This window comes from Phyllostomus hastatus, unplaced genomic scaffold (genome assembly GCF_019186645.2).
Source record: "Phyllostomus hastatus isolate PE091 unplaced genomic scaffold, TTU_PhHast_1.1 phas_scaffold_39, whole genome shotgun sequence".
In the NCBI taxonomy this organism is placed as follows: Eukaryota; Metazoa; Chordata; class Mammalia; order Chiroptera; family Phyllostomidae; genus Phyllostomus; species Phyllostomus hastatus.
Window position 1 is genome coordinate 5,099,091 of NW_025334028.1, and position 22,987 is coordinate 5,122,077.

The 22,987-nt window shown below is 40.7% G+C and overlaps 1 protein-coding gene across 14 annotated transcripts in view; it reads right to left on the minus strand.

Moving 5' to 3' along the window:
* Positions 1-3,828: 3,828 nt before the first annotated feature.
* Positions 3,829-22,987, minus strand: part of PARD3 (par-3 family cell polarity regulator) — a 686,648-nt gene continuing 667,489 nt past the window's right edge. For 8 of the 14 annotated variants that reach the window (XM_045819992.1, XM_045819988.1, XM_045819991.1 and 5 more), the window contains 3 exons: positions 21,528-21,648; positions 11,943-12,073; positions 3,829-5,824 (listed from right to left, as the gene is read on the minus strand). In XM_045819992.1, the coding sequence (XP_045675948.1) occupies positions 5,431-5,824; positions 11,943-12,073; positions 21,528-21,648 (646 nt within the window). In that variant the 3' untranslated portion in view covers positions 3,829-5,430. The remainder of the gene's footprint in view (positions 5,825-11,942; positions 12,074-21,527; positions 21,649-22,987) is intronic. The other 6 variants (XM_045819999.1, XM_045819993.1, XM_045819998.1 and 3 more) reach the window with 1 other exon arrangement.

Genomic DNA, 22,987 nt, shown 5'->3' on the forward strand with positions numbered 1-22,987 from the left:
GTTGCAGTTGCTTAGACCACAGTGTGAAGTCCCTGGGCTCAGATTGGAGGCAAGCCAAGCAGATAAAATTAAGGAATGTTTGGAAATGGAGTTGCAGGTCAAGGCATGTGCAGAATAAATTCCCTTTGAGGCTTCACAAGACAAGTTCAAAGGTTTGCAATATTCCAAAATACCCCACAAACACTGGCAAGTCCTAAGCTGACCCGTCTCTGAATTGTTGGGCTGATGTTTTCACCCATTTTATCCCAACATAAACAACTGTGATAGTATGTTGCCACTGACAACTAGAGCTGAATAAAAGCAAGCCAGATGTGAATTAAACCCTGAATCCGGGTCATCAGCCAAGGTCATGGCTGGTTTGGAAATTAATGTTGTTTTCTTGCCTATTTCTTGCCAGCAATATGTGGCACTCTTCCCCCTTATAGTTTGCAGTCTGCTGGGCTCTGAGCCATGTGAGACAGTTTTTAATGGCAAAATCTTCAAAGTTTTACTTAAAATATTTGCATCATAAAACCCCTCATGGAAGCCAAATTTCAGTTTCAGGAGGGGCCTCCCAGCAAGCAGCAAAGCAGCCTCATAGTCGAGGCTCCCGCCACCAGCACCACCTTACAGCAGTTGGTCCTCACAGGCTAGTGACACCCAAGAGACAGGCTGCCATGTCTGGAGACAAACTGCAAATGGCTTTTGTAAGCCAACAACAGTGTGAAGTGACTCAGCAGTTAGTTGAGCAATTCAGAATAGTGTGTTTTTCATACATTTAATTGATTCTGTGAGCAAATAAGTGCTAAGGAGGGAAGGTGAGTAACTGTTCAACCTCATGGAAGGACTTTGTCTTGTTTCTTGCACTGTTCTCCTGTGTCCAGTGTGGAACAAACCCATCTTGGGAGGGGTGTGCTAATGTGCATATGACTTGCTTCACAAAATTAAAAATGAGAAAAAAGCAATGACTTAAATCTAAACTCAGAAAAGAAATACTTGTGAGGAAAGACAATTATCCTCCTTAACAAAGAATGATTGATCAATAGGACCAAACAGAATCCGTTAAAAATGAAATTTTCTACTATAGAGTTTAACCTGAAGAAATTGAACTGAAAGCTAAAGGACACCTATAGGTTTTTACTTTGCTGAGTGGGATGTGAAAACAGAGACAAGAAAGAGGATGGGAGATGAGATGAACACTGGCTGGGAAGATGATGGGCTTTGGAAGGAAGAGCACATCTGATGGGGAACAAGTTCCTTCTATGAGGAATGCAATGATAATCTTCCCTTTTTGCCATGAGACCTAAACTAAAACAAATTTCTTGTTTTTTTTAAAGCTTGTGCTCAGAATTATAACCCTCATCCTTCACACATTAAAAACAAAAAGCAATTTAATTCAACAAGCTTTGTGATCTAATCATTACTCAAAGCTGAAGGTGGTTTTCCATTAAAGCACCTCTGTCACTCTCACTTTCCGACCTGTGAATGTGCTTATTAGCTGCCTTATTAAGATGATATCCTGTCTCTGAAAGTAAGAAAGAAAGATTATCTCCTTACCTGACATGTCATCATCAGAGTAATCTTCGTGGGGAAAAAAATGACTGTGAAATAGACATTAAAATTTATGGCACACTCTGCCATCAAAGGACGTCCATGATGGAGTATATATACTTAGCAGTGGCTGAACCTTAGTGACGTACTCTCCTTGACCAGCAGAGCCAGAAACAAAGGACTACCTGCTTCATCTAGGTTGGTTCTGACAGGGGGTAAGACTCGGGTTTGAAGGACTTAGAGGATGAAATGAGGAACACTAAACCAGACAAATATAGACACATATAGAATTATAGAAATATGCCACATGTGCTTGTTATATGTATACACAAACATGTACTCTCTAATAAAAACTATTGAAGGGAGGGGAGCAGTCCAAAAGATGATCAGCACATCCGGGTAAACGGTGAACGACATGGACAGAGGAGCCTCAGCAGCCCCAGTCTCTTCCCTTGGCCTTGGACTAATGGTGGCAGACAATCACCAAGCCCACTGCTGACAAAGTGGTCAGCTCAGTTTGACTATTTCTGTCCCTTTTCATAAAGGGTTTCCAATAAAACAAATTTCTCCCACTCAAAGAAACAGAAGATTCATTTGGTTTACTGCATCTGATGTGATATATTCAAATTCCTTGGCAGAAAACCTGAATAACCCAGGTTCTGTGCTCCTTCCCATTCATGGGACAGCCCCGGCAGTTGTGGGTGCTTTGACCTCTGAGCAGTCTGTGGTCTAACTGCCCACAGGGAGAGGGGGGTGAGGGATGGTGCTTAAATTACATATAATATAGATGTTATATAATATTATTTTTATAATTTATATTTACATGTTAGTCTTTATAAGACTATAGCCTTTTTAATCTTCACCTGAGGATATGTTTATTGATTTTAGAAAGAGAGGAGGAAGAGAGAGAGAAAAAAATTGACATAGGAGAAGCATCAAGGTTGTCTCCCATATGTTCCCTGACTGGGAATCAAACCTGTGATCTTTCAGCTACAGTACAATGCTCCAACCAACTGAGCCACCTGGCCAGGGCAGACTATGTACTAATAACGAACTAAAGTGGTAATATAATAGAGCATTTTTTTCTGAAGGACAGTTGAGTTACTCCATGTCCATCCTTATCCAAGTGTGGCTGTCTGCCCCAATTTCTGCCTTGGGGTGCCCTCTGTGGTACTGGGCAGAGCCCAGCCCGGCTCTTCCCAGGACATGCTCTTCCAGTGACCCATGGAAGACCTTGTGAGGTGTCCTGGAGCCAGAGGTGAGTTTATTCAGACAAGATTGCTTTATGGAGCATATTCTTACTTCTGTGCTGACCCATACCTATTCCTACTTCTCGGTATGGCTCAAATTGTCACTTTTAATCTACAAATTCCGTTGTGATTTGCGTCCCCACAACATTCAAGATTACTTCTCCTGCTTTACCTCTCACTGTCAGTTGAGATAAATAACCTGCAAGTTTCGGCATTTGCAATGGGCTTCCTGCTCAGTGAGAAAATTAACAAATCTGTCCATCTTCCTTTTCTACTTTCCACACCTTGCATGCATATAAGAAACAAAGACATGTTACTTACTTGGCTTGCTATACTTCTCTTATTAGAATCCCAAGGTGAAAGAATTTGGATTTAGTGATAGAATGAGGGCTGCTATGACAACCAGCTGAAGTCAGGCACCCCACAAGAAAAACATTTTTGACAGATTTTAGCAAAACCTTTGGGTGGAGACCACGATATTTGTACATAAAGACATACATAGGATGTACTGCCTTCATACCATCAAAGCACTGTGCAAATATTAATGAGTGTCCATCTGCAAGATTTGGCAAAACCTTATTTCATAATCAGGGAAATAAGAGCCAGGTTAGTATTAAAAGTGAACTAGAATTTGGACATTTCTCTGGGCTCACCATATTCAAGGATAGATAGAAATCAATCCAAACATTTGGCTTGCTCAAATGATCCAAAGGGAGCAAAGGGCAATAATAGGAACATTTATGTAGTTTTCTGTCTTTTATTTGTTTCAGTTAGTTCTAGCATATTGGCTCCTTCAATTCAGAATTCCCCAGGCTTCTTTCAGCAGCCTGGGCCTTTCACGGGACTCATTTGGAAGGTCCCCTTTTCCTGTCCCCTCTTTCCTCAGGTGTTCAAATAAGCAATCAATGACCTATTTCTGTTTGCACAGACATGAAGAAACTTTCAACTTTCACTAAATACGAAAAAATAACCCACATCTGCTAATACACTTAAAAAAAAACCCCAGCTAGTAGAGTTTCCATAAGAATATTACAGACACCACCACCAATAGGAAGAAATATGCCTTTTATTATAAGTCTCATATGTACAGAGGAAGCTGTTTCTTGTAGCTCAGGGCAAGCTGTGAGAAAGAGCCCTGCCATCGAAGGTCACCACGTTTACATTGGTACAACTATGAAACGCCACCACACATTATGAACAAATAGAACCATTACAGAGAAATGCAAAAGAGACATAGGTACGTGTATGGACATTTCATACATTTTCTAAAAACAAGTAGACACAAAATACAATGTGCCATTAAAAAAAATAGGCATAGCAGTACAGGGTTTTCTTTCCTTGTAAATACACGGTATGCTGAGCTTTGATCTCAAGCGTTTTCACATTGGGATTTGCAGGCACTTTAGCAACCTAGCCATGGTTTACAATACATGATGTTGAGACCAACAGATGAAAACACAAGAGCAAGTGAGGTTCTTATGACCCACACGTGCATTAAAATATTGACACAAGAAGCACTTTTGCCACCACTGTTTGGGGACACCAGAATGTTCTCTGTGTGACATATGGTGGGTTTTCTCTTATTTGTCCTTCCTGTTTCATGGCAGAATTACTCAGTAGCATGGATGGCACCACCAGGCAGATACAGCAAGTGGACACACTAGACACACATTAAGTCTAAGCCACTTGAGAAGCAGCAGAAAGCAGATGAGTTTTCAGAATGTCCAAGTGACTGACCTATCTTAGCCCCTCTTTAGGCCCTTCCTGCCAACCTGTCAATCAAAAACTAATTAAAATAATTACCTGAATGTACTGGGCCAGAAGCTTATCCTGGGAGAATTTTCTTAGCCACCACTTCCCACATTGTGATATATGTATGGGCCTGCGGATGGGCAGGCCCAGCCCCTCCCCACCAGGGGTCCCTCCCATCTCCCACCTTCCCTACCCAGAGCTGTGACTCAGCGCATGTGTTTGGAACATGACCGAACAAGTGTATTTATAATCTCAGAATAGAATGATCACTTTATTGGTATAATGTTGAGTTATAAGGCAATTACAAAAGGAGCCCCAGGATAACCAGACAGTGTAGAAATATGGCTCAGCTCCTTTATAACATGAAGGAACTTTCCTATTACAAGGAACCGAGAATGAAAAAAGGAAACATACCAGTTATACATGACTGTGCTGTGAAGTACCGTAAAGACTCAATTTCTGGAGTATGTAACCCAGTTTTATCCACCAGAAACTGAGATGTCACCTCACATCTCAGAAAACATCAAGGGAATAAAGAGAAATCAACATCACCTTGGCCACAAGGTAATTTGTCACCACTAGTTGAATGTAGCTGTAACACAAAGCCATGAACTTCCCTTGAGTTGGGCTCAGAATCCCTGGTCCTCCAGAGAGATGCAGAGCATATGAATGCTTCAAGCAGATGATTGTCAGATGGTGGGAAATCTTCCCAGGAAACACACTTGAGACATATGGCAAAGGGAATAAGGCCTTCCATTTCTCTGCCCATGCTGCTTAAAGGCACTGATACCAACAACAGAAATATCCCATAGTACCATGGAGGTTTTCAAAAAACTCCCAAAATACAAGTCTTTATAGGGAAATTTCCTTTATTGCATGAATGAAGCATCCACTCTTCTCAGGAATAGAAGGGTCTCCCTTTCTCAGGAGTCTGGAGTCTGTTCAGCCTAGCAACCTGAGAAGGGGAGGGGGGCACGTCCTGCCGAAAGGGCCCCTTAGGAGCAGTGTAACTGGGGTCCTGGACTTTCTTATATGAGTCATAGTTGTTGAGCCCCTCGGGAGGGGGCTGCTTCTTCATCTGCTGCTCTTTCCGTCTCTGTTCCTGGCGAAGGAGTTCCTGGGTCTCCAGCATCACCCTGGCATTGAAACCGTGCCCACCGAGGTAGCCGTTTCTGGAGCCTTGGTAGCTGGAGTACCTGGGGTTCTCCTTGGCACTCTGGAAGCCTTCCCCAGGAGAGTAGTTCTGCTCCCAAGAATCCTGGGAGACAGAGCTGGCGTTTTTCCTGCTTTGGCTAGAAAGCAAAGCCCAAAGGTCAGTGTGAGATTGGGAGGAGGGGAGAGGAAAAAGAAAATGGAATGGGTGATGGGGATATGCATTTCAATATTTCAACAAACCGTATTGTGCTCCACTCATGTGCCGGGCACTGTGATGGAGGCTGGAGGAAGAACACATGACTGCCCTGAACAAGTGCAAGCCTTAGACCACGAAACAACAAGGGCTAAACAGGACGGAGAACTAAGAGACTTAGCTGCTCAGAAACAGGGTCCTTCTTCTGTGTCTGGGGATGTACTGTCTGCTCTAGTCAGGGTAACATATATCTCCTGCAAGTTAGACACATTGGCAAGATGCTGTAGAGGAGGATTTGCAATTTGGCAGCAGCAAACTCAGCAATAATTGCTTGCTTCAGAACATTACAATTCAGTTCAAACAAGCAAAGCAAATATTTTACACAGCTGCCACCATGATGCCAGAGATGCTAGCTAATAGGAAGTGCATGTAATGGATTACAACATGAGTTCAGTTATGAAAGACTTAAGTCTAGACTCCTTCATAATTAAAAATGCAACAGGCAGTCCCTTACAGCCTGGTTTCAGAGTTGTGTATGTCAGCACCTGATACCCTCAGAACTCATGCTCATTACGACTGTAGACCTGAAGTCTGCCTGCGTACTGTCCCCTTACCAAAGGCCAGGATAACTTCCCAAACTCCCTCTTGGCCTCCACATGCCAGGGGAATAAATCAGTCACACAGAGATTTCAAATTCTCATCATTTGTGCAATCAAGTTGCACATTGTTTTCAGGAAACATTATTGTTTTGAAACATCTTTACTATCAAGTCTCTAGATGCTTTTATGAATTTATAATAAAATTGGCTATCATAAAGTAAAACAATTTTGTGCTAGGAAGGAAGACATGCCCTAATTTTTCGCCTTGGAAATGGAAGAGACGGAAAGAGAATTGAGTAGTAAAACAAAATCTATTGCTCCATTTATCAACAAGCAAACCATTTGGTGACAGTGTGTATTGCTCAGACATTTGCATCAGCACACACACAGTGGAATGTGCAAAAGGGCCCCCACAGAGGAGGACTGGGCTATGCAGTCACTGGGTCTCCCACAGGGAGGACACAACTGGCATTTCTGAACATTTGGCAGTGCCATCAATATGGTTTGGGATGAAACCTGCCCGTTTTCCACATGGCCTACAATGCATTCAAGGATATGTTCATCTCTGGACATGACTATGATTAACTGAGCAGCCTACAGTACATCTATCTGGTTTTCTTTTAAAGGGAATCAGACTTCTTGTACCACCAGCCCAGGCGAGAATCCTTACATTTGATGGGATAGTTTATTTGCCTAAAGCACTGATTATCTTCACTTAAAATGTCATAAATTAATCTGCCCAGAGACAGGAATGATGGAAAGTGCCAGCATGAAACCAGAGATTTGACATTAATCATGAAACTTTAATTAAAACAAAGAACTTGTTACTGATGTTAGAGCAACAAAAGTGGGATTTCTTCATGAGTTAGTTATCAATCTAAAGATAACCAGAAATAGGCTGCAGACGTTTCACTCTTTCTCACCCTTGGCCTGCGGAACCCCACTAGCCCTCTTCATCCCTGACTCCTCAACTCCAGGAAGCTCTATGGAAGTCATGCATCATAAGTTGAATTTTGAATCATTCCAGAAAACATTGAGAATTCACTAAAGGATTGATAGGGGTGGAAACTATGATGATGTGGGAGAATTTCTTTTAGCTAAAATTTTCTTCAAATTAGTCAGTATAGAGAGAGGTAAGCAGACCTTCTGAGGAAAGTACATATACATAGATACATATGCATGTACACACACACACACACACACACACACACACCCTTGGTAAGGAAGCTAGTGTATCATAGCTCTTGATTAAGACACAGGAAGTGAGTAGATCACAGAGAAACATAAGAGCACAGTGGACAGCAAGAGTTTCCTGTATTAGGAAACTAGTCTCCTGGGCACTAGGCACAATGGGAGTGTGGCTTAGGATCAAGACAGACATGGGTACAAATCTGGACTCTGCCACCTGACAGCTGAGTGACGCTGGGAGGGTTATGGTCTCTGGGCCCAACTTGCATCGTCTGTGAAATAGGTATAATATGTAACCTCATAGGGTTATGGGGCAGAAATAAACAAAATAACACATGTAAAATGCTTAGAAAAGTGGGGCACAGAGTAAATGGTTGACTATTGGGTACTGGAGAAAGTCTGAAGGCAGAGTCACTTTGCCTTCAAAGGGTAGGCTCTGGGTTTTGGGGGCACCTTTCTGCCCAATAAAAAAAAAACAACTATTGGCTTTTTCTTCCTTTGTCAGAGAAATTGAGTAGAGACAGGAAGGAGAGACAGGCACTAGAGAGTAACTGAAAACCCTCCCTAAGTGAGGGCAAGTCCACATGCTCCACAGAGATGAGATGGAAGCTCTTGGCTGTGCCACGAGAACCCAAAGGCCTCAATAACAAAGGCAGCAGGAAAACATTAATCTCCTTCCACTGAATTTCCTTGTAACCAACACGCAGGTTTGTCTGGTCTTGGAACAAGCCCACCAGAGACTTTTGAATCCACTGAGAGCACATACCCTGGTTTGTCAGCAAATACCTTTCAGTGATTACAACGATCTCTGATGTGGTCTGTAGGCCACCACAGCGCAGAGGTCTCAGAGCAAAGATCCAGTGCTTGAGGAGAGCCACTGAGGTGAGGAGGATGCAGGAGGATGAAGAAAGTTGTAAAGACCAAGGCTAACAAGTAGACAAGCAGCTCAGAGACATAATAAATGGGCCTGGTGGGGAGACCGTGTCAAGGTGTGAAGAAAACAAAGTGAAACACACAGAGCAGAGGAGAGAGACACCAACAGAGTGAACCCAAGGGAGAGGGAAAAATCAAGAAGAAATTTGGAGACATTTAAAAAATGAGCAGGAACATTTAAAAAATTAGTAAAGGATATTAAGTACTTAAGTTTATCAGTGACTATGCCTGAATGTACTTCTCAGTTTGAGTGTTGCCTTTTGGATACTAAATAAAGGAACTAATTTAGGAATAAAAAATGGATTAAAAAAAGAAAGTAAAAAAGAATAGAGAAAACTGATTCAGGAATTTAAAAAATAAAAAAGAAATCTTAGTCTGATTGACAATTGAGTGTGGAGCTGCCTAGGTCCCCTTTCCTTCAGAACTAGTGTTACCACCTGGCTAACGTTTCCTATTGACATTTCAAAATGAAACTGAAGTTCTGCCTATAGGCTTCCTTAATTACAGTTAAGATTTCAAGCCACTCTGGCTCACATACATCCCTCTAATTCAAACCACCTTATCTAGTGTGACTGAGACAAAGTCTTGACCATTTGTTTTATTTTATGCGCTACTTGGCAACTGAACTATTTTTTGTATGTGAACTCTTTTTGGTATTGAATGCTGTACAAACTTGTTTAGATAAAATGCTGCTAATTGTCAACATCCGAAAAGCAGAGGTCAAGTGTCCCTGAAGAATATCAGATGTCAGAGGCATGGGCTGATCTAAAGCTCGAGCAGACCGTTGCCGCCCCCTCTGCCCTCCTGTGTGGTTTCTTTGCCTTCCTTCAGGCTCCGCACACAGCCTGCTGCACAGTGCAGTCACTCTTCTGGGAGTCAGGCTCCACACACCTAACTGTCCTCACACATGGGAGGTTCACATGGAGAAATGAGCCTCTACAAGAAGAGAACATGTCAAGTCCCACTTGCCTATATGTACACAAGTCTAATGTTTTGGGTTTTCTGCTTTTCTCATATCTGCCAGAATAAAATGGCTAATAATAAGGGAAATTATTAAGGAAAATAAGGGAATAATAAGGGAAAATAATAAGGGAATTTCATAATTCCCCAGAGGGAAAGTTTCAGTTGTTTAGGGAAACACTGAGCAACACCAGTAGTACCAACAGCAGCAACCCTTTTCTACATGGAAGTATAGATTCTTCTACAAGTGCTTGAGGAGGGAGAAAAAGGAAGGGAGGCAGAGAGAGGTATGGAAAAGGGCAGTGGAGAGTGAAGAAGAGGGGAGATGTATAGGACAAAAGGATCTTTTTGGAATATTGAGCTCCTATGGAATGTGACCAGGAGAAACTCCATGGAAACAGTGATCTCCAATATGCATGTTTCCTGACACCGTTCTTCCTGTGGCTCAGGACCCTTGCCTCTCTCTCACCAGGCCATCTGCCCTTCCAGGCCCTCCGGCCACTATTGCTCCCCATGTCCCTTCCTTATTCCTGTGCATGTCAACTTACTCCTCTTTATGAATATTTCTCCTCCATTTCTTATAAATACTCTCCATCAAGTTAAAATACACAAAGCCAAACAATTTGCCAATAGACTAAGAGCACATTCCCACAGCATACTGTAGCCATTCACATGGGCCATGATGTGCCACGGGCCCCCATGTGGCTATGGCAGCAGGGCCAAGGCCACTGTGTCGGTTCACCCATATTATCATGCTTCTGTCTCTGATGACTGCAAGCCAATGGGCTGGGAGAAGGGCATTCACATGGAAGAAGCCGTATGTATAATCCCCAAGGCATCCAGCAGCGGATGCACTGGGCTGATTCATAAAGTGGCCTCCTTCCAAATGTTAAGGGCATTAGAGCACAGAGGGGGGCTTCACACTCACATCTGTCAATATTCAAAACTTGAAAATAAAAGCTCTTGGTAGCAATGAGCCATAAGAAAATAATGGTTCTAAAGGGCATGGGCAGGTTTGGGTTTGAATTCTGGCAGAATTTATATTAGCCATGTGACCTTGAGAAAGTTACTTATTAACCTTTCAAGAGCTGTTTCCTTATAAGACAAGATGATCCCCAGGCCCTGTCCAGCCCTAAACTTCAATGACATTTACCTAGAATGGGCTAAATAACTGTTAGTGATCCTCCTATTTAAAAGAAAAGATCATTTTATGTAAAAGAAAAAAAGCAATTTATTCCTCCAAGGACATACAATTTTATGAACTGAAAAAAGAACAGCTGAATGAACAAGTTACTGTTGTAATGGTGCTCATCCCAGTACAGCCTCTCATACACAGCCACATCCCCTTGGTCACCTGGGGCAGTGTGGTCAAGTCCCTCATGGTTATGACAGTGACCATTTAACATTTGAAGAGGCTCATCTTTATTAGAACTTGAATCAAGATCACTTTTATATTAGTCAGTTAAGTTACAGATAAACTTTGCCCCACCCCCCAAAAATAAAAGTTGTTTTGCTCAAATTTGAAACAGTTGATAAAAATATAGTAAGTGGATTTTTTTTCCTACCCAAAATGTTTTTTGTCACTTGGTTTGATTTTGACACGTGGTTTGAAGTAGAAAAACAAATACCTGTAATAATTGTGATTAGAGGAGTGACTTGTTTTGGGAAGTTTGGAAAGCTGAATACTTTTAAATATTTTTAATTTTTACTGTGAATGGAAAAAATACTCAGGTGGAAAAGTGGTTATTATTCCCTGTGTTAGGCCCAGTCACCTACCTGAGCGCTTTCCAGGCCTGACAGAGAACCTGGTAGCAGACAGAGCTCCACATGGGGAGCCCAGCAGATAAACCCTCCCACGTGGCTGTCAGCTAAAGAGGGGGGGATCCCTGTAATCCTCTGAGGATCACTGCAAGCAAATGCAGAGCAGGCAGAACAAGAGAGGGAGGTTAGGGAGCACAGAGCTCACCTAAGGGCCAAGCATGGAGCATACACCTCACCCTTCTACAGAGCTCTAGATGTACACAGTAGCAGTTACTCTAGTTGCCCTATGAACTAAGGAAAAACAGAGTTATCTTTCCATTTTCAGATAAGGAAGCTGTCTTGTCCATGGCCACAGGGGAGGCAGCAGAACTGATACTATAATCTGGGTCCAGCACTAAGCCCCTGTCTCAGCCGCCACTAACTTGATTTCCATTAGGGAGTTTCTGGGTGATAATATTGGCATCTCCTGAACCATCTTTCTTTCTAGTCTCTTGCCACATAGTAAGATGGCCTCTAAGCCAGGCAGCAACACACCATCACAGACTCCTCTCTGGCCACCATGTGGAAGGTGGAGGAGAGGCCAGGGAAAGTTCGCAAGGGCTGTGCAATGTGAGCACTCACCGAGGCAGGGAGCTGTACTGGCGCTGGGCCTGTTGGAAGCTCTCACGCTCTTCTTGCCGCTGGCGTTGCATCTGCACTTCCACAGACACCGAATGCCGGCCGCTGGGTGCCGAGGGTCGGGAGCTGGGCTGCTGGGGAAAATGCAAGATAATTAAGAGAAGGGGATCACATGGATTCCTATAGATTGACTTAGAAACACTTGGAAAATTCTGTGAAATTTTAAAAAATCAAGAGCAATTTTTCTTAAGTTTGAGAAAGCAGACATCTAATTGCTCTCATGAGCCCCCAAAACTGAATCACCTTACGTTCTGATTACAGCTTTAGAATGGCTGGAAATGGAGAGGTCAGCCTTTCTAAATTTATCTAATGAAGTTTGGCAAATCCTGATATCAGACCCCAGTTTACATCCATGTATACAGAGCAAACAAGAATCTGATGCCAAGTAAATAAGTAAAAATTTGCTATAGTAGTTCACAAAAGTGGGAAAGTTCATGGGGTGCAGACTTGAAAGTTAGCCGTGGCAGTGAATACTTTTGATAGTTACATATTTTAGTTTAACAGTAGGATACAACATGAGCTGATCCCCCTTTTCCTAAATAATGACAGTTAACTTCTGAACTAAGATTAGTTGAAACTAGCCACTGTTAGCCATGTAGAGGTCTTCCCCAGTCCACAGCTGGTAGCCAAATGGGGAATAGAAATGCTTATCAAAAGAATAAACCTGAAAGCTAACAGCTACTTGAGATGGTTATGAGAGAAGACATTTCTGCCTTAGTGACTAGGAAATGGCATTTTTACCTAGGCTAACTATATCCTATAGAGAAATGCTCAATCTTGCTGGCTAAAGGCTTTGGTCAGCAGGTCTGCTGATGGCCTCTCATCCAAAGCAGATACTGGATGTGTATACAGGTCTCAAGCCCTGTGAATGCTCTGGCTTCTCACTGACAGGTTTTAAGTTACCTTCCAGATCTGGCCTTCTGAAATGAAAGTAGCTCTGCTCAAAATAGACACCAGTGCCTCTAATGCTACACATACCCAGCATCATTGGGATAAACAATGGTTTATCCCAGCATCACTGGCACACACTCTTAAATAATCCTTTTGATGCATGCTAACCTCTGTTCCCCTTGGTGTTATGCGACGTTGGGCAACAGGCATATCCTGAGTGAAGAATGTCTGTTAAAAACAAGTTAATGATTTTCTTTTAGAGTTGGGAGTGAATGGCAGACTTTGATGGTAATAATTTTCTGAATAATACAAGTCGTAGCATTCATTTGAAGGAGCTGCAAGAAAACACGTGGGCCTGTTACTTAAAGGTGGCTCCTATAGTTGGCTTTTGTGTGAACAGCAAGCAATCATCCTCTATTACCCTCTTTCTGCCTGGCCAGCATTATCTTATTTGTTGGTAAGCAATAACATGGCAATATACAGGGAAAAAATTTCAAAGCATATGGGCATAGTCAGTGAACATATTAAAAATATCCTGATGCAAAAATAATGTGTGAAGAGATTAGGCTTTACAATACCCTAGTTTCTACTAGTGGGTGTTTATAGCCACACTCATTGGAACAAATGTGTGTTTAGAGACCCTCTCCACAACACCGGTCAAATAACACATCAGTGGTGCCTTTAGGAAGGACAGCACTTTACTAAGTGAGTTTGCTTATACAAACAAAACATCAACCAACTGTTCATCAACTGCATTAAGGAAGACAGACATTTTCTTCCATTACACTGGATGAGGCTGGCTAAACAGGAAACCAAGCTGTTCTAGTTTCATGGTGAGCCAGGGACTTCTGAAAGAAGACACTGGACAAAGGGAAAGCAAAGCAAGAAAACACTACACAATTTTGTTCATGCCCCCATTCCCTTTCCTTTTCATTCAGAATAAGCTATGTGCATGTGTCAAGCAGCCTTGAAAGATCTGGCATTCTGCAGCAAGATTTCATAACCAGCTATGTAGGCTCATGCTGTTCTGCGACACACTGCTGTGGACATGTAAAAAGAAAATGCAAGGTCGTATAGAAATTTCAGGGGTATTTTCAAGTTGTTTCTTCAAGGAGCCTAAAAATTTGATTCCTGTAGAGAAAGAAAAATGTTGAAGGGCTTTGTTTCCTCAACTGCCTCAAAGAAATGCATGTTTCCTGACACTGTTCACCTCAAACTTTGTGAGCAGCAATCATCTAGCTGCATCTTGATGAACTCCAACAATGAAATGATCATCAGATGGCCTCTGAAGCTTAAAATGGGTGAAGAAGTTTGATATCAGCATATTGACATATTTCACACTATTATACTCAGTATAACAAAATATGAATCTCAGGTTTACCATTAATATTTTACTCAATTTCTCTTTTCAGAGCATACAAAAGGGTTGCTTATTAAAAGGAATCACCCATATCTTTATGATGAAACTTTACTGGGCCACAAATTTCAAGGAAGACTGTATATATAATCAGCTTAAAGTAATAACTAAATAAGTTCATCTGGAAAGTTTTATACTTGGCCTAAATAAAAAATAACCTCATTCATGATTTCAATGACGATCTCATAAAAATGTAAATTGTGGGACCAGAACTACAATCAATAATTCTGACTTTTAAGTATGTGGTTTTCCATCCTTATGGCAGAAACAGAATAATGTATCAAGCATCCCAAATTACAAAAACATAGACATAAGTGAAGAAAGATATAACTGGTATCCCCAGAGAGAAGTGCTTGTTTTCAAAGAAAACAGCATCAACAGCTACAACAGCAAAGTGATATCTATACAGAGAAACACGCAGGTAAAGCAACACTGGAATAATTCTGGAGATTCATCAAATAACAAGGCAATAACTCTGGCCTTCTTGTTGATGATATTGGTGACAAGCAATGACCTTTCAAGTAAAAAAAAAAAATCACCCAAGTTGCCAAGTTGCCAAGGCCATATGACAGAGGTTGTATGATGAAACAGTCCATGAGTATCTATTACACAGTGTGCTGAAGGGCCATGATAAGTGAACCTCTCTGTGGCTGATGTTTAAGTCTCAAGTGAAAACTATGCACATTGCTTCTATAAATGAGCTCCAAACTACTGGTCTTTATAATGACTACTAAAGAGATACTATTTATACTATATAAAAATAATATAAAGCTTGGGAAAACTATACAATTTTGGTATCACTTACTAGTGTAAAGCAAAATAAAAAATAGCTTCTATACAGTGTTTCACTAAATTGAGTCATTAACTAAGCATTTCTCTCAATAAAATCACTTATTTTCCCAAAATAAAAATAGACAATAGAAAATATATGAAACCAAAACTGCTAGTAGTTAACAGACTAAAAAAAGAGCAAAAGTAAATATATACAGTACAAAGCTTCAGTGCTAATAAGAACTAGGTATAATAATATACAATTTTTAGAGGTTAATAGAAAAGTGTACGTGTCACTTATGAAATAAAATTCACTATTGTTTTATTAATATTTACATAAAATACAACAATTTTTAATGTTCTAATTGTCCTTCATATAGCTTAAAAATAACAAAAGCACGTATTTGTACACTTGTATATATTCACATAAACACACATAGTTTTCTTATAAATGATAATTTAGGTGAGTTTTCTACTTAAATTATGAATGAAAATTTTTCAAATTTTAATATATGTGCCAGGCATGTGGAAAAGAAAACCAGAATACACAAGTGTGCATGCTGTGGATGAGCCTGTGGTGAGGGTGATGATGAGTGTGATGAGAGTGACAATAAGAACAAGACTAACCATATCCTCTTGGGACTTACAATCCTTATTTGAGCAACTCAAATGTGCTGTGACCCTAATATGAATTCCATATTCTGGTATATAAGAGTAATTTAAAGATTGGGTAGAGGGCAAAATAATTTTTATGTCACTGAATCATACAGAGTATAAACAGTTTACTATGATTAAGAGTGGCCATTGCTGCCCTGGCAGGTGTAGCTCAGTGGATTGAGCGTGGGCTGTGAACCAAAGTGTCGCAGGTTTGATTCCCAGTCAGGGCACATGCCTGGGTTGCAGGCCATGGCCCCCAGAAACTGCACATTAATGTTTCTCTCTCTCTCTCTCTCTCTCTCTCTTTCTCCCTCCCTTCCCTCTCTAAAAATAAATAAATAAAATCTTAAAAAAAAAAGAGTGGCCATTGCTAACATGGGTTGTTACTTTCTATAGGGGGCTTATTTATACCTTTAGCCCAAAGTTAACTTTGTCTATGGATCCCACCTTCCCAGCCCTCCACCTCTACCCCACCACCTGCTATATTTAGACAACTATCAATTGAACTCTTGGAAATTCTGAATGTTGAAAAGCTTAATTGCTACTAATAATGTGAGTAATGGTTGAAAAATATGCATAGCATGCCAATTTCCCTCAGAAAGTTTTTATAAATACATGTTTGGGTTTTAATGTACTATTTGTCTTCATCTCATTTTTCCCAACCTGCATTTGGACCTATTTTTCCCCCATCTTAAGTAGCAGCTCCACTGAAAAAAACAGGGTGGCTCTCCAAACACACCCCGACTCCAGGGCCGTAGGCCCACCACAGCTAAGGCAGCTTATGAGCCTCTACCACCACAGGTCCCTCCCAGTAAAATGACCCGTGGGTCACTTTGACCAACAGTACGGGGCAGGGGCTAGAAGAAAAGGAGCCTACTTTGCAGAAGCACGGAGGTTTTTACCATGAGGAAAGAGTACCCCTTTGCTGTGAAAATGGCTTTCTCCAGGCCAATTTCCAAAGGAAGTGACTTCCACCCAAACTGAACTGGAGTACCACTACTGCAAGGCTGTTAAGTGAGAAGGCATTTTTTGAGTCAAATTATGGGCATGCACTATAAGGGGTGCAGGGTGGTTGCGTACTGTAGATTGACTCTTTAATTAAAGCAGGCAAAACCTTACAATGGTACAGGAGCCATTAAAAGTCCCAGACAGACTTTTTTGGGAAATTTGTTTAAAGACAGACAGCTTGGAAAAAAGCTTGGAGGAGAAGAGGATATTCACATCACAGAGGACCAATTTTCTATCTGAAGAACTGAACTGCTCTCAGTCACTACCAACCTGGGATGGGAAGGATTTAGCAATATTGCCATTAAAGGCTCCATTATCCCATCCATCAGGCGTCTCAGCCATCAAGTCTCCTTGTGGACAACACTCGGGTATCTTCAAAGTTTTAACAGCATTCTATACTTATGTCTGCAGCCTGCAATTTAAATCTTTTAAGAGCAACACTAAGTCCTGTCCATATCTGAGCTGTGTGGTAATAACCCTAACCTCAGCTATTGTTCCATTATCTTAGGGAAGATTTAAAGCAACTTACTGCTTTATTTATGTTGCACCTGGCACTATGTGGGGAAGAAATTCCTTTTTTTGCTTCTCTTACTCAACTGCAGAGAGAATTCAGTTCAATTATGGAGCTAAGGAAATTTTCTGGGCCTCTGCTTGTCTAAAGACCTTTTGTGCCACAAATCAGCTCCCTCAGGCCCAGACATTATTTTGAACAAAGGCCCAGAAACAGGTGCATTCTGTGCTGTTAGAGTTTAGAGAGAATATTTTGAAAATGGATGAATTGAAAAGGGCTACTTGCATTAATTTTCTGCAGCCTGTCTCTGTAAGGAAAGTGATTGGCTTGGATATTTTTCTGTATGATACATCTGGTTGCACTTTGTGTGTGGGCATTTCTAATAAGCATGGCAATTTTGACTAATATGGTCTAAGTTGTACACAGCTGGAAGATGAGCTTGCGGTTCCTTAAAACTAAAATAATTACAAACCATTCCAGTGGGTGAGATCATGGTATCATTTTTTCAAAACAGTGACCTTTCAAGGTCAGGATATATACAGGAAAAGAAAAAAGATTTCAAAATACTCAAAGCTCAGTTTGTAAAAAAACATAATAAAAACCACAGACCAAGCTACACTTGGAATAAGCAGGCAGCCCTTATTAGGGTAACAATGAGAATTGGTATGAAAATTAATATACTAAGTAGAATTATAGTCACTTTCTGCTCATTTACATGACCAGGAAATGGAGAGTATACAGCAAAATCCCAACTGTTTGAAAATAAAATAAATACAAAGTAAAGGTCAATGTCTGACCCACATTTTAGGAAATTATTCCACTCCTAAAGTAATCGGCCTGTCATCCTAATAATTCCCTGCTCACTCATTACAGGAAGTGATAATACAAGCCAAGTTGCCTGTTTAAAGTTGCTATGGCATTTTGCTATACAATAATTTGACCTATGACCTTCAGTAGTTGAGTTTCTAAATCCAGAAGATTTTGTCAAACATTTTTCCTAATGTGATTGTTCCTATTAAGCAGATAATATAGAAACATATGCCAATATATTCATGGCCCCCATTCAAAAAAATAAAACAAAATGAGTATCATATCATTTCCATATCTCCCAACAAAAAACACAAGAGCCAAAGAGTAGGAAATGCTCCTTTAGCCTCACACAAACTTGGAGCTGTTGCATGTGGATAATGAGAAATGTTGTTAACAAGAAATAAATCAAATCAATCTTGGTTCTCAACCTTTTAGATTTAAAATATATTCCAACTTTAAAGAGGTTTTCCTTCAAGCCTTCCTGACCCCTAACGATTGATTTGGGCGTGGTTCTCTGTGCTCAAAAGTCCATGCATACCCCTGTCACCAACTGAACAGATTGCTTTCCTCTGTACCAGCTCCACTGTAGAGGTCTAAGGGCCTTCTTTGTTTTCTTGTCTTTATTTTCCATCACCAAACGCAATGACTACAACATAGGAAGCACTGAAGAAACTTGGTGAATTAAATCATTAAGAATTAATGGTGTGAGTATGTTGGTTTGACATCCACATTACCAGGTAAAGTAAAATGGTGTCACACAGCTCCTCATGGCAGGAGGTGGGAATGAGAAACCCACAGGGGATTCTGCAAGTTGAAACTGTGTATGAGCCCCATTTCCATATGTAGTTGCTGTTCTCTTCTTTAAGTTACCGTGTACTCATTACTCTTTTCAAATGTGCACAGTTAGAGATGTTTTCCACATATAACAAGAAAAGTCTACTTGAGTCAATTATGCCAAACAACGTAAGTAGATTAAAATAATTTTGGAAATGACTCAATTTACTTGGTCAGCTAGAAAAATAAGCTACATACTTTATTAAAAATGCCATTAATTTAATCCTGTTGCAGAGGACAATTGAGAGATTTTCTTAGACATTAAATCTGCTAGACTTGTTCCAGAACATCCCAAAGTTGGGTTAGGATTGATTTCAGAAGGAATTTTTATTAGTGGGTGTTGGTCATATTGCCAATTGCCTGCTCTAGGCCCAGTCTTCCTCACCTGACTTACAGTGAAACCTGCCACACTAGTAATGGTTCTCCCATTGTTTGGTCTTCTCCTTTCATTCACAAAATTCATCTTCCATCAACTCCAATTTGATAACTAAATCAATCCAGTGATCAAAACCCTTTATAACTCTCTGGCATTGTGTAAAGTATATTGAGGGTGTTGAATTTTAAGACCAAAGAGAATCTCAGAAACGATATAAACTTTACAGCAGTACTTCTCAAAATTGAACATGTTTTAGAGAGACTGGGAGGGCTTGTTAAAATACAGTTTCCTGGGCCCCACCCATAGAGGTTCAGATCTAGTAGGTCTGAGGCATGACCAGAAGGTGCATTTCTAACATGCTCCCAGCACTGGGAAGATGCTGGTCTTGGACCACACTTGGAGAAGTTCTACTTTCATCTGCTTTACTCTATGCACTGGGCTTCCTCTTACGTGCTATTCTAACAAAGGGTTGAATAACACACTCAGTCATCTATTTTAACCAAGCGGATCTACTAGTAAGGAAACTGAGGCCTGGAGAGCTGGTCACCTGGCTAGTGGGACAGTGTTCTGTTCTGATTCTGTCCTTCTTCATTCCTTCACTCTCACATTAAAAGCTCACACTACATTTCTACCTTTCTCTCTTCTCTGTAACATTACTAACCTCTTATTTCTGTGTTAGGTGGGTCATTTACCTTCCCCCAACCAAAGCAGGATCATTTTGTCTTTATTCAAGTCTTTCCCAACACCGTCCTTCTTGCAGCCTCTACTCTTGCAAATATCTACTTTAATTATATTTCCAACACTTTGAACTGAACTCGTTCACCTTTTAAAAAATCCTCACCTGATATGCTTAATGGTTTTAGAGAAAGAGAGGGAGGAAGAGAGAAAGAAAGAGATAGAAACATCAACATAAGAGAGAAACATCAATGGGTTGCCTCCCATATATATCCAACTGGGGATGGAACCCGCAACCTAGGTATGTGCCCTGACCAGGGATTGAATCCATGATCACTTGGTATAAGGGATGACACTCCAACCAAATGGACCACCTGGCCAAGGCTCATTAACTTTTTCCACCCTGCTCTCTACTCTATTTCAGGAACTCACATGCATGGATGGCACACCTTGGATTTCATCCCCCAGGACTGGGCTACCTCTGAAATCCTCAACTCCCAAGACAATAGCCTTCTAGGTTTCATGACCCCTAGACTGATGATCATTCTCGCATCCTCCTAGACAATCAGAATCATTCTTCCATGAGCTGTATTTACCACCCTACCCAGACTGGATGACACCCTCATCTGTGTCCTCACCAGGATTCTACAGTACCGTCTTTCACTTTCTGTCATGACTGTCCTGCCAACCCCTGTCATACAGTTAATCTAAGAAATTGTTTTTTTTATTGCTAGTCCTCTAAGCATTGTTGGTTATGGTCACATTACCATGTTGATGGGACCTTACTAACACTCTCCAGTAAGTTTTCTTGCCTCAGGCAGCCTTATTTATTCACCCCTAATTGACTCTCTCTCAAGCTTCCAAAGAGACTCTTCAAAATCCCCATCATCTTGAAGCCCCAAGTCTGCTCTAACTCTTCCCATTCCCAGAAGTGCCATTGTCATTGAGGCTAAACACAAGATGGAAGCATGAGTCTAGAGCAAGTCTGAGGAGGATTAGCGTGCCACGCTGTGCAGTGTGGGCTGTACCTTGTGGGCATTGAGAGGACATTCAAAGTTTTGCTTTAGAAAGATCACTCTGGCAGTTGTGTGGAGGATGAACTAGAATAGGGATAGAGGCAGACAAATGAGAGGGATTCAGCAAATACACAAAGGGGCCATGAAAGAATGAAAAAAAAAGAATTACTAAATACTGTACTTTCATATATTGGGATAGTAGATATACAATGGACATGTGCTGAACTAATTTATTCTGGTTCTGATTCTGAGAAAAATATATATAGAAAAATATTTACTGAACTTAAAAACATGCATAATTGAGAGCAAGAATATTTTGCTATGTCTTGTTATAAGGCAAATGAAATGTATTGTGCAATGGACAGATGGTGCGATAAGATGTAAAATGAAATTAGCAATGATGAAACCCAGAAGGAAATGAGGGAAAAGGTCATTATGTTAAAGGTCAAAGGAATTTGGCTCCATCTTGTCTCATTTCATAAAAGACTGATGTCACAGCTTAGTGGCTGTTACTGCAGAAAGTTGCAGGAATATCCATTGTACTGATGAACCAAATACTTACCCAGGGTTGTTCAAAGCTATAGGTACGTCGCCGATCTTCTACATCTTCATCCTGCTTTGCCTGCTGGAACTCCTGCCGCAGACGCTGTATCCGATCATGGTTGCTAGGAGTTGCTCTGTTGCTAAAAGAGAGAAGGGCAATAATGAACACCCTTCAGACATACAATCTGTGACTTGCAGTTACTAGGAAAAAAATGGCATTTTGCTGGGAAATGATGCTATTTAAGAGCATGTGAATTTTAAAAACAGTATCAGGGCACTAAAAACATGTTTTCATTTTGATTAAGACTCATTGAAGTTATTTCAGACAGATACTCAAGAGGGTGAGCAGCAATCTCAGACATTCCTTTTTTATGCAGTTCTATAAAAGCCTCATTTCCTTTCGTAATCTGGCAAGGTGCTGGCAGCCAAAATTTTTTGGACAGAACATTGCATTAAAAGTCAGAAATACCAGGGTCTAGTCCTAGCTCCTCCACCTCCTCAGACTTAGGCACTTGATGCCTCTGACCTGTAGTTTCTATATATATAGGACATAATAATAATTTTTGCTCTAAATATTGTACTGGTAACAATCAAGTGAGATAACACCATACAATATAGTCTCAGAGCACTATTTTCATAATTCCATTATGTGAAGTTCCTATTTATGACTTATGGGAGGTCCATGCACAAAATGCAGCTCTCACAGCATAAATGAAAAGCATTTTAAAAATAACTTCAGGTGCTAGTTTGATGTAATCAGTTCATAATGATGTTGCCTTCCTTTTTCTAGCACTGAATTTGGTTTATCCTCACAAAAGCTTATTAGATAGGTTCAGAAGGCAGGATTTCACGCATACACCCATGCACACACACACATGCCTCAATGCAGAAACTGTCATTCAAAGAAGGTAAGTGACTTTTTAGAAGACTCCCAGCTGCACAGTGGGGAAAGTAAGGCAAGAATGCAGATTCTTCTGGGTTCTAGCCCAGCACTCATTCCACTATGCCATGTTGTATCACTTAATAAAACATATTGTACTCCAAAGCCACTTTTTAATAAAATCATACAAATTTTGAAGACAATACTTTACAACTTTACAAGAATAATAGACATAACCAAAATTAAATCAAACTTAAATTTCATGCCACTTTTGGTTTTTTCCATTCCCAGAGCACTCAGTTGCATCCTATCAGGAGAGCTATTCAAGCACATTAGGCATATACTGTCTCCCCAGCAAGACTTCAGACCTCTTGAGGACAAGGACCAAGCCTTATATGTATCATATATACCCTTGAGCTGCTAGCAGAATAGGAAGCTATAAACTACTAAAAAGATGAGATCTCTTCATTGAAAACAAATTGCCCTGGTAACTCAGTGTGTCTCTGAGATCCTTTGGCTGCGCACACCCCTGAATGATAAAATTTAGGAGATATAGCTTGGAAAAAAAGTCAGGACTTTGGGTCAAGATGGAGGTGCAG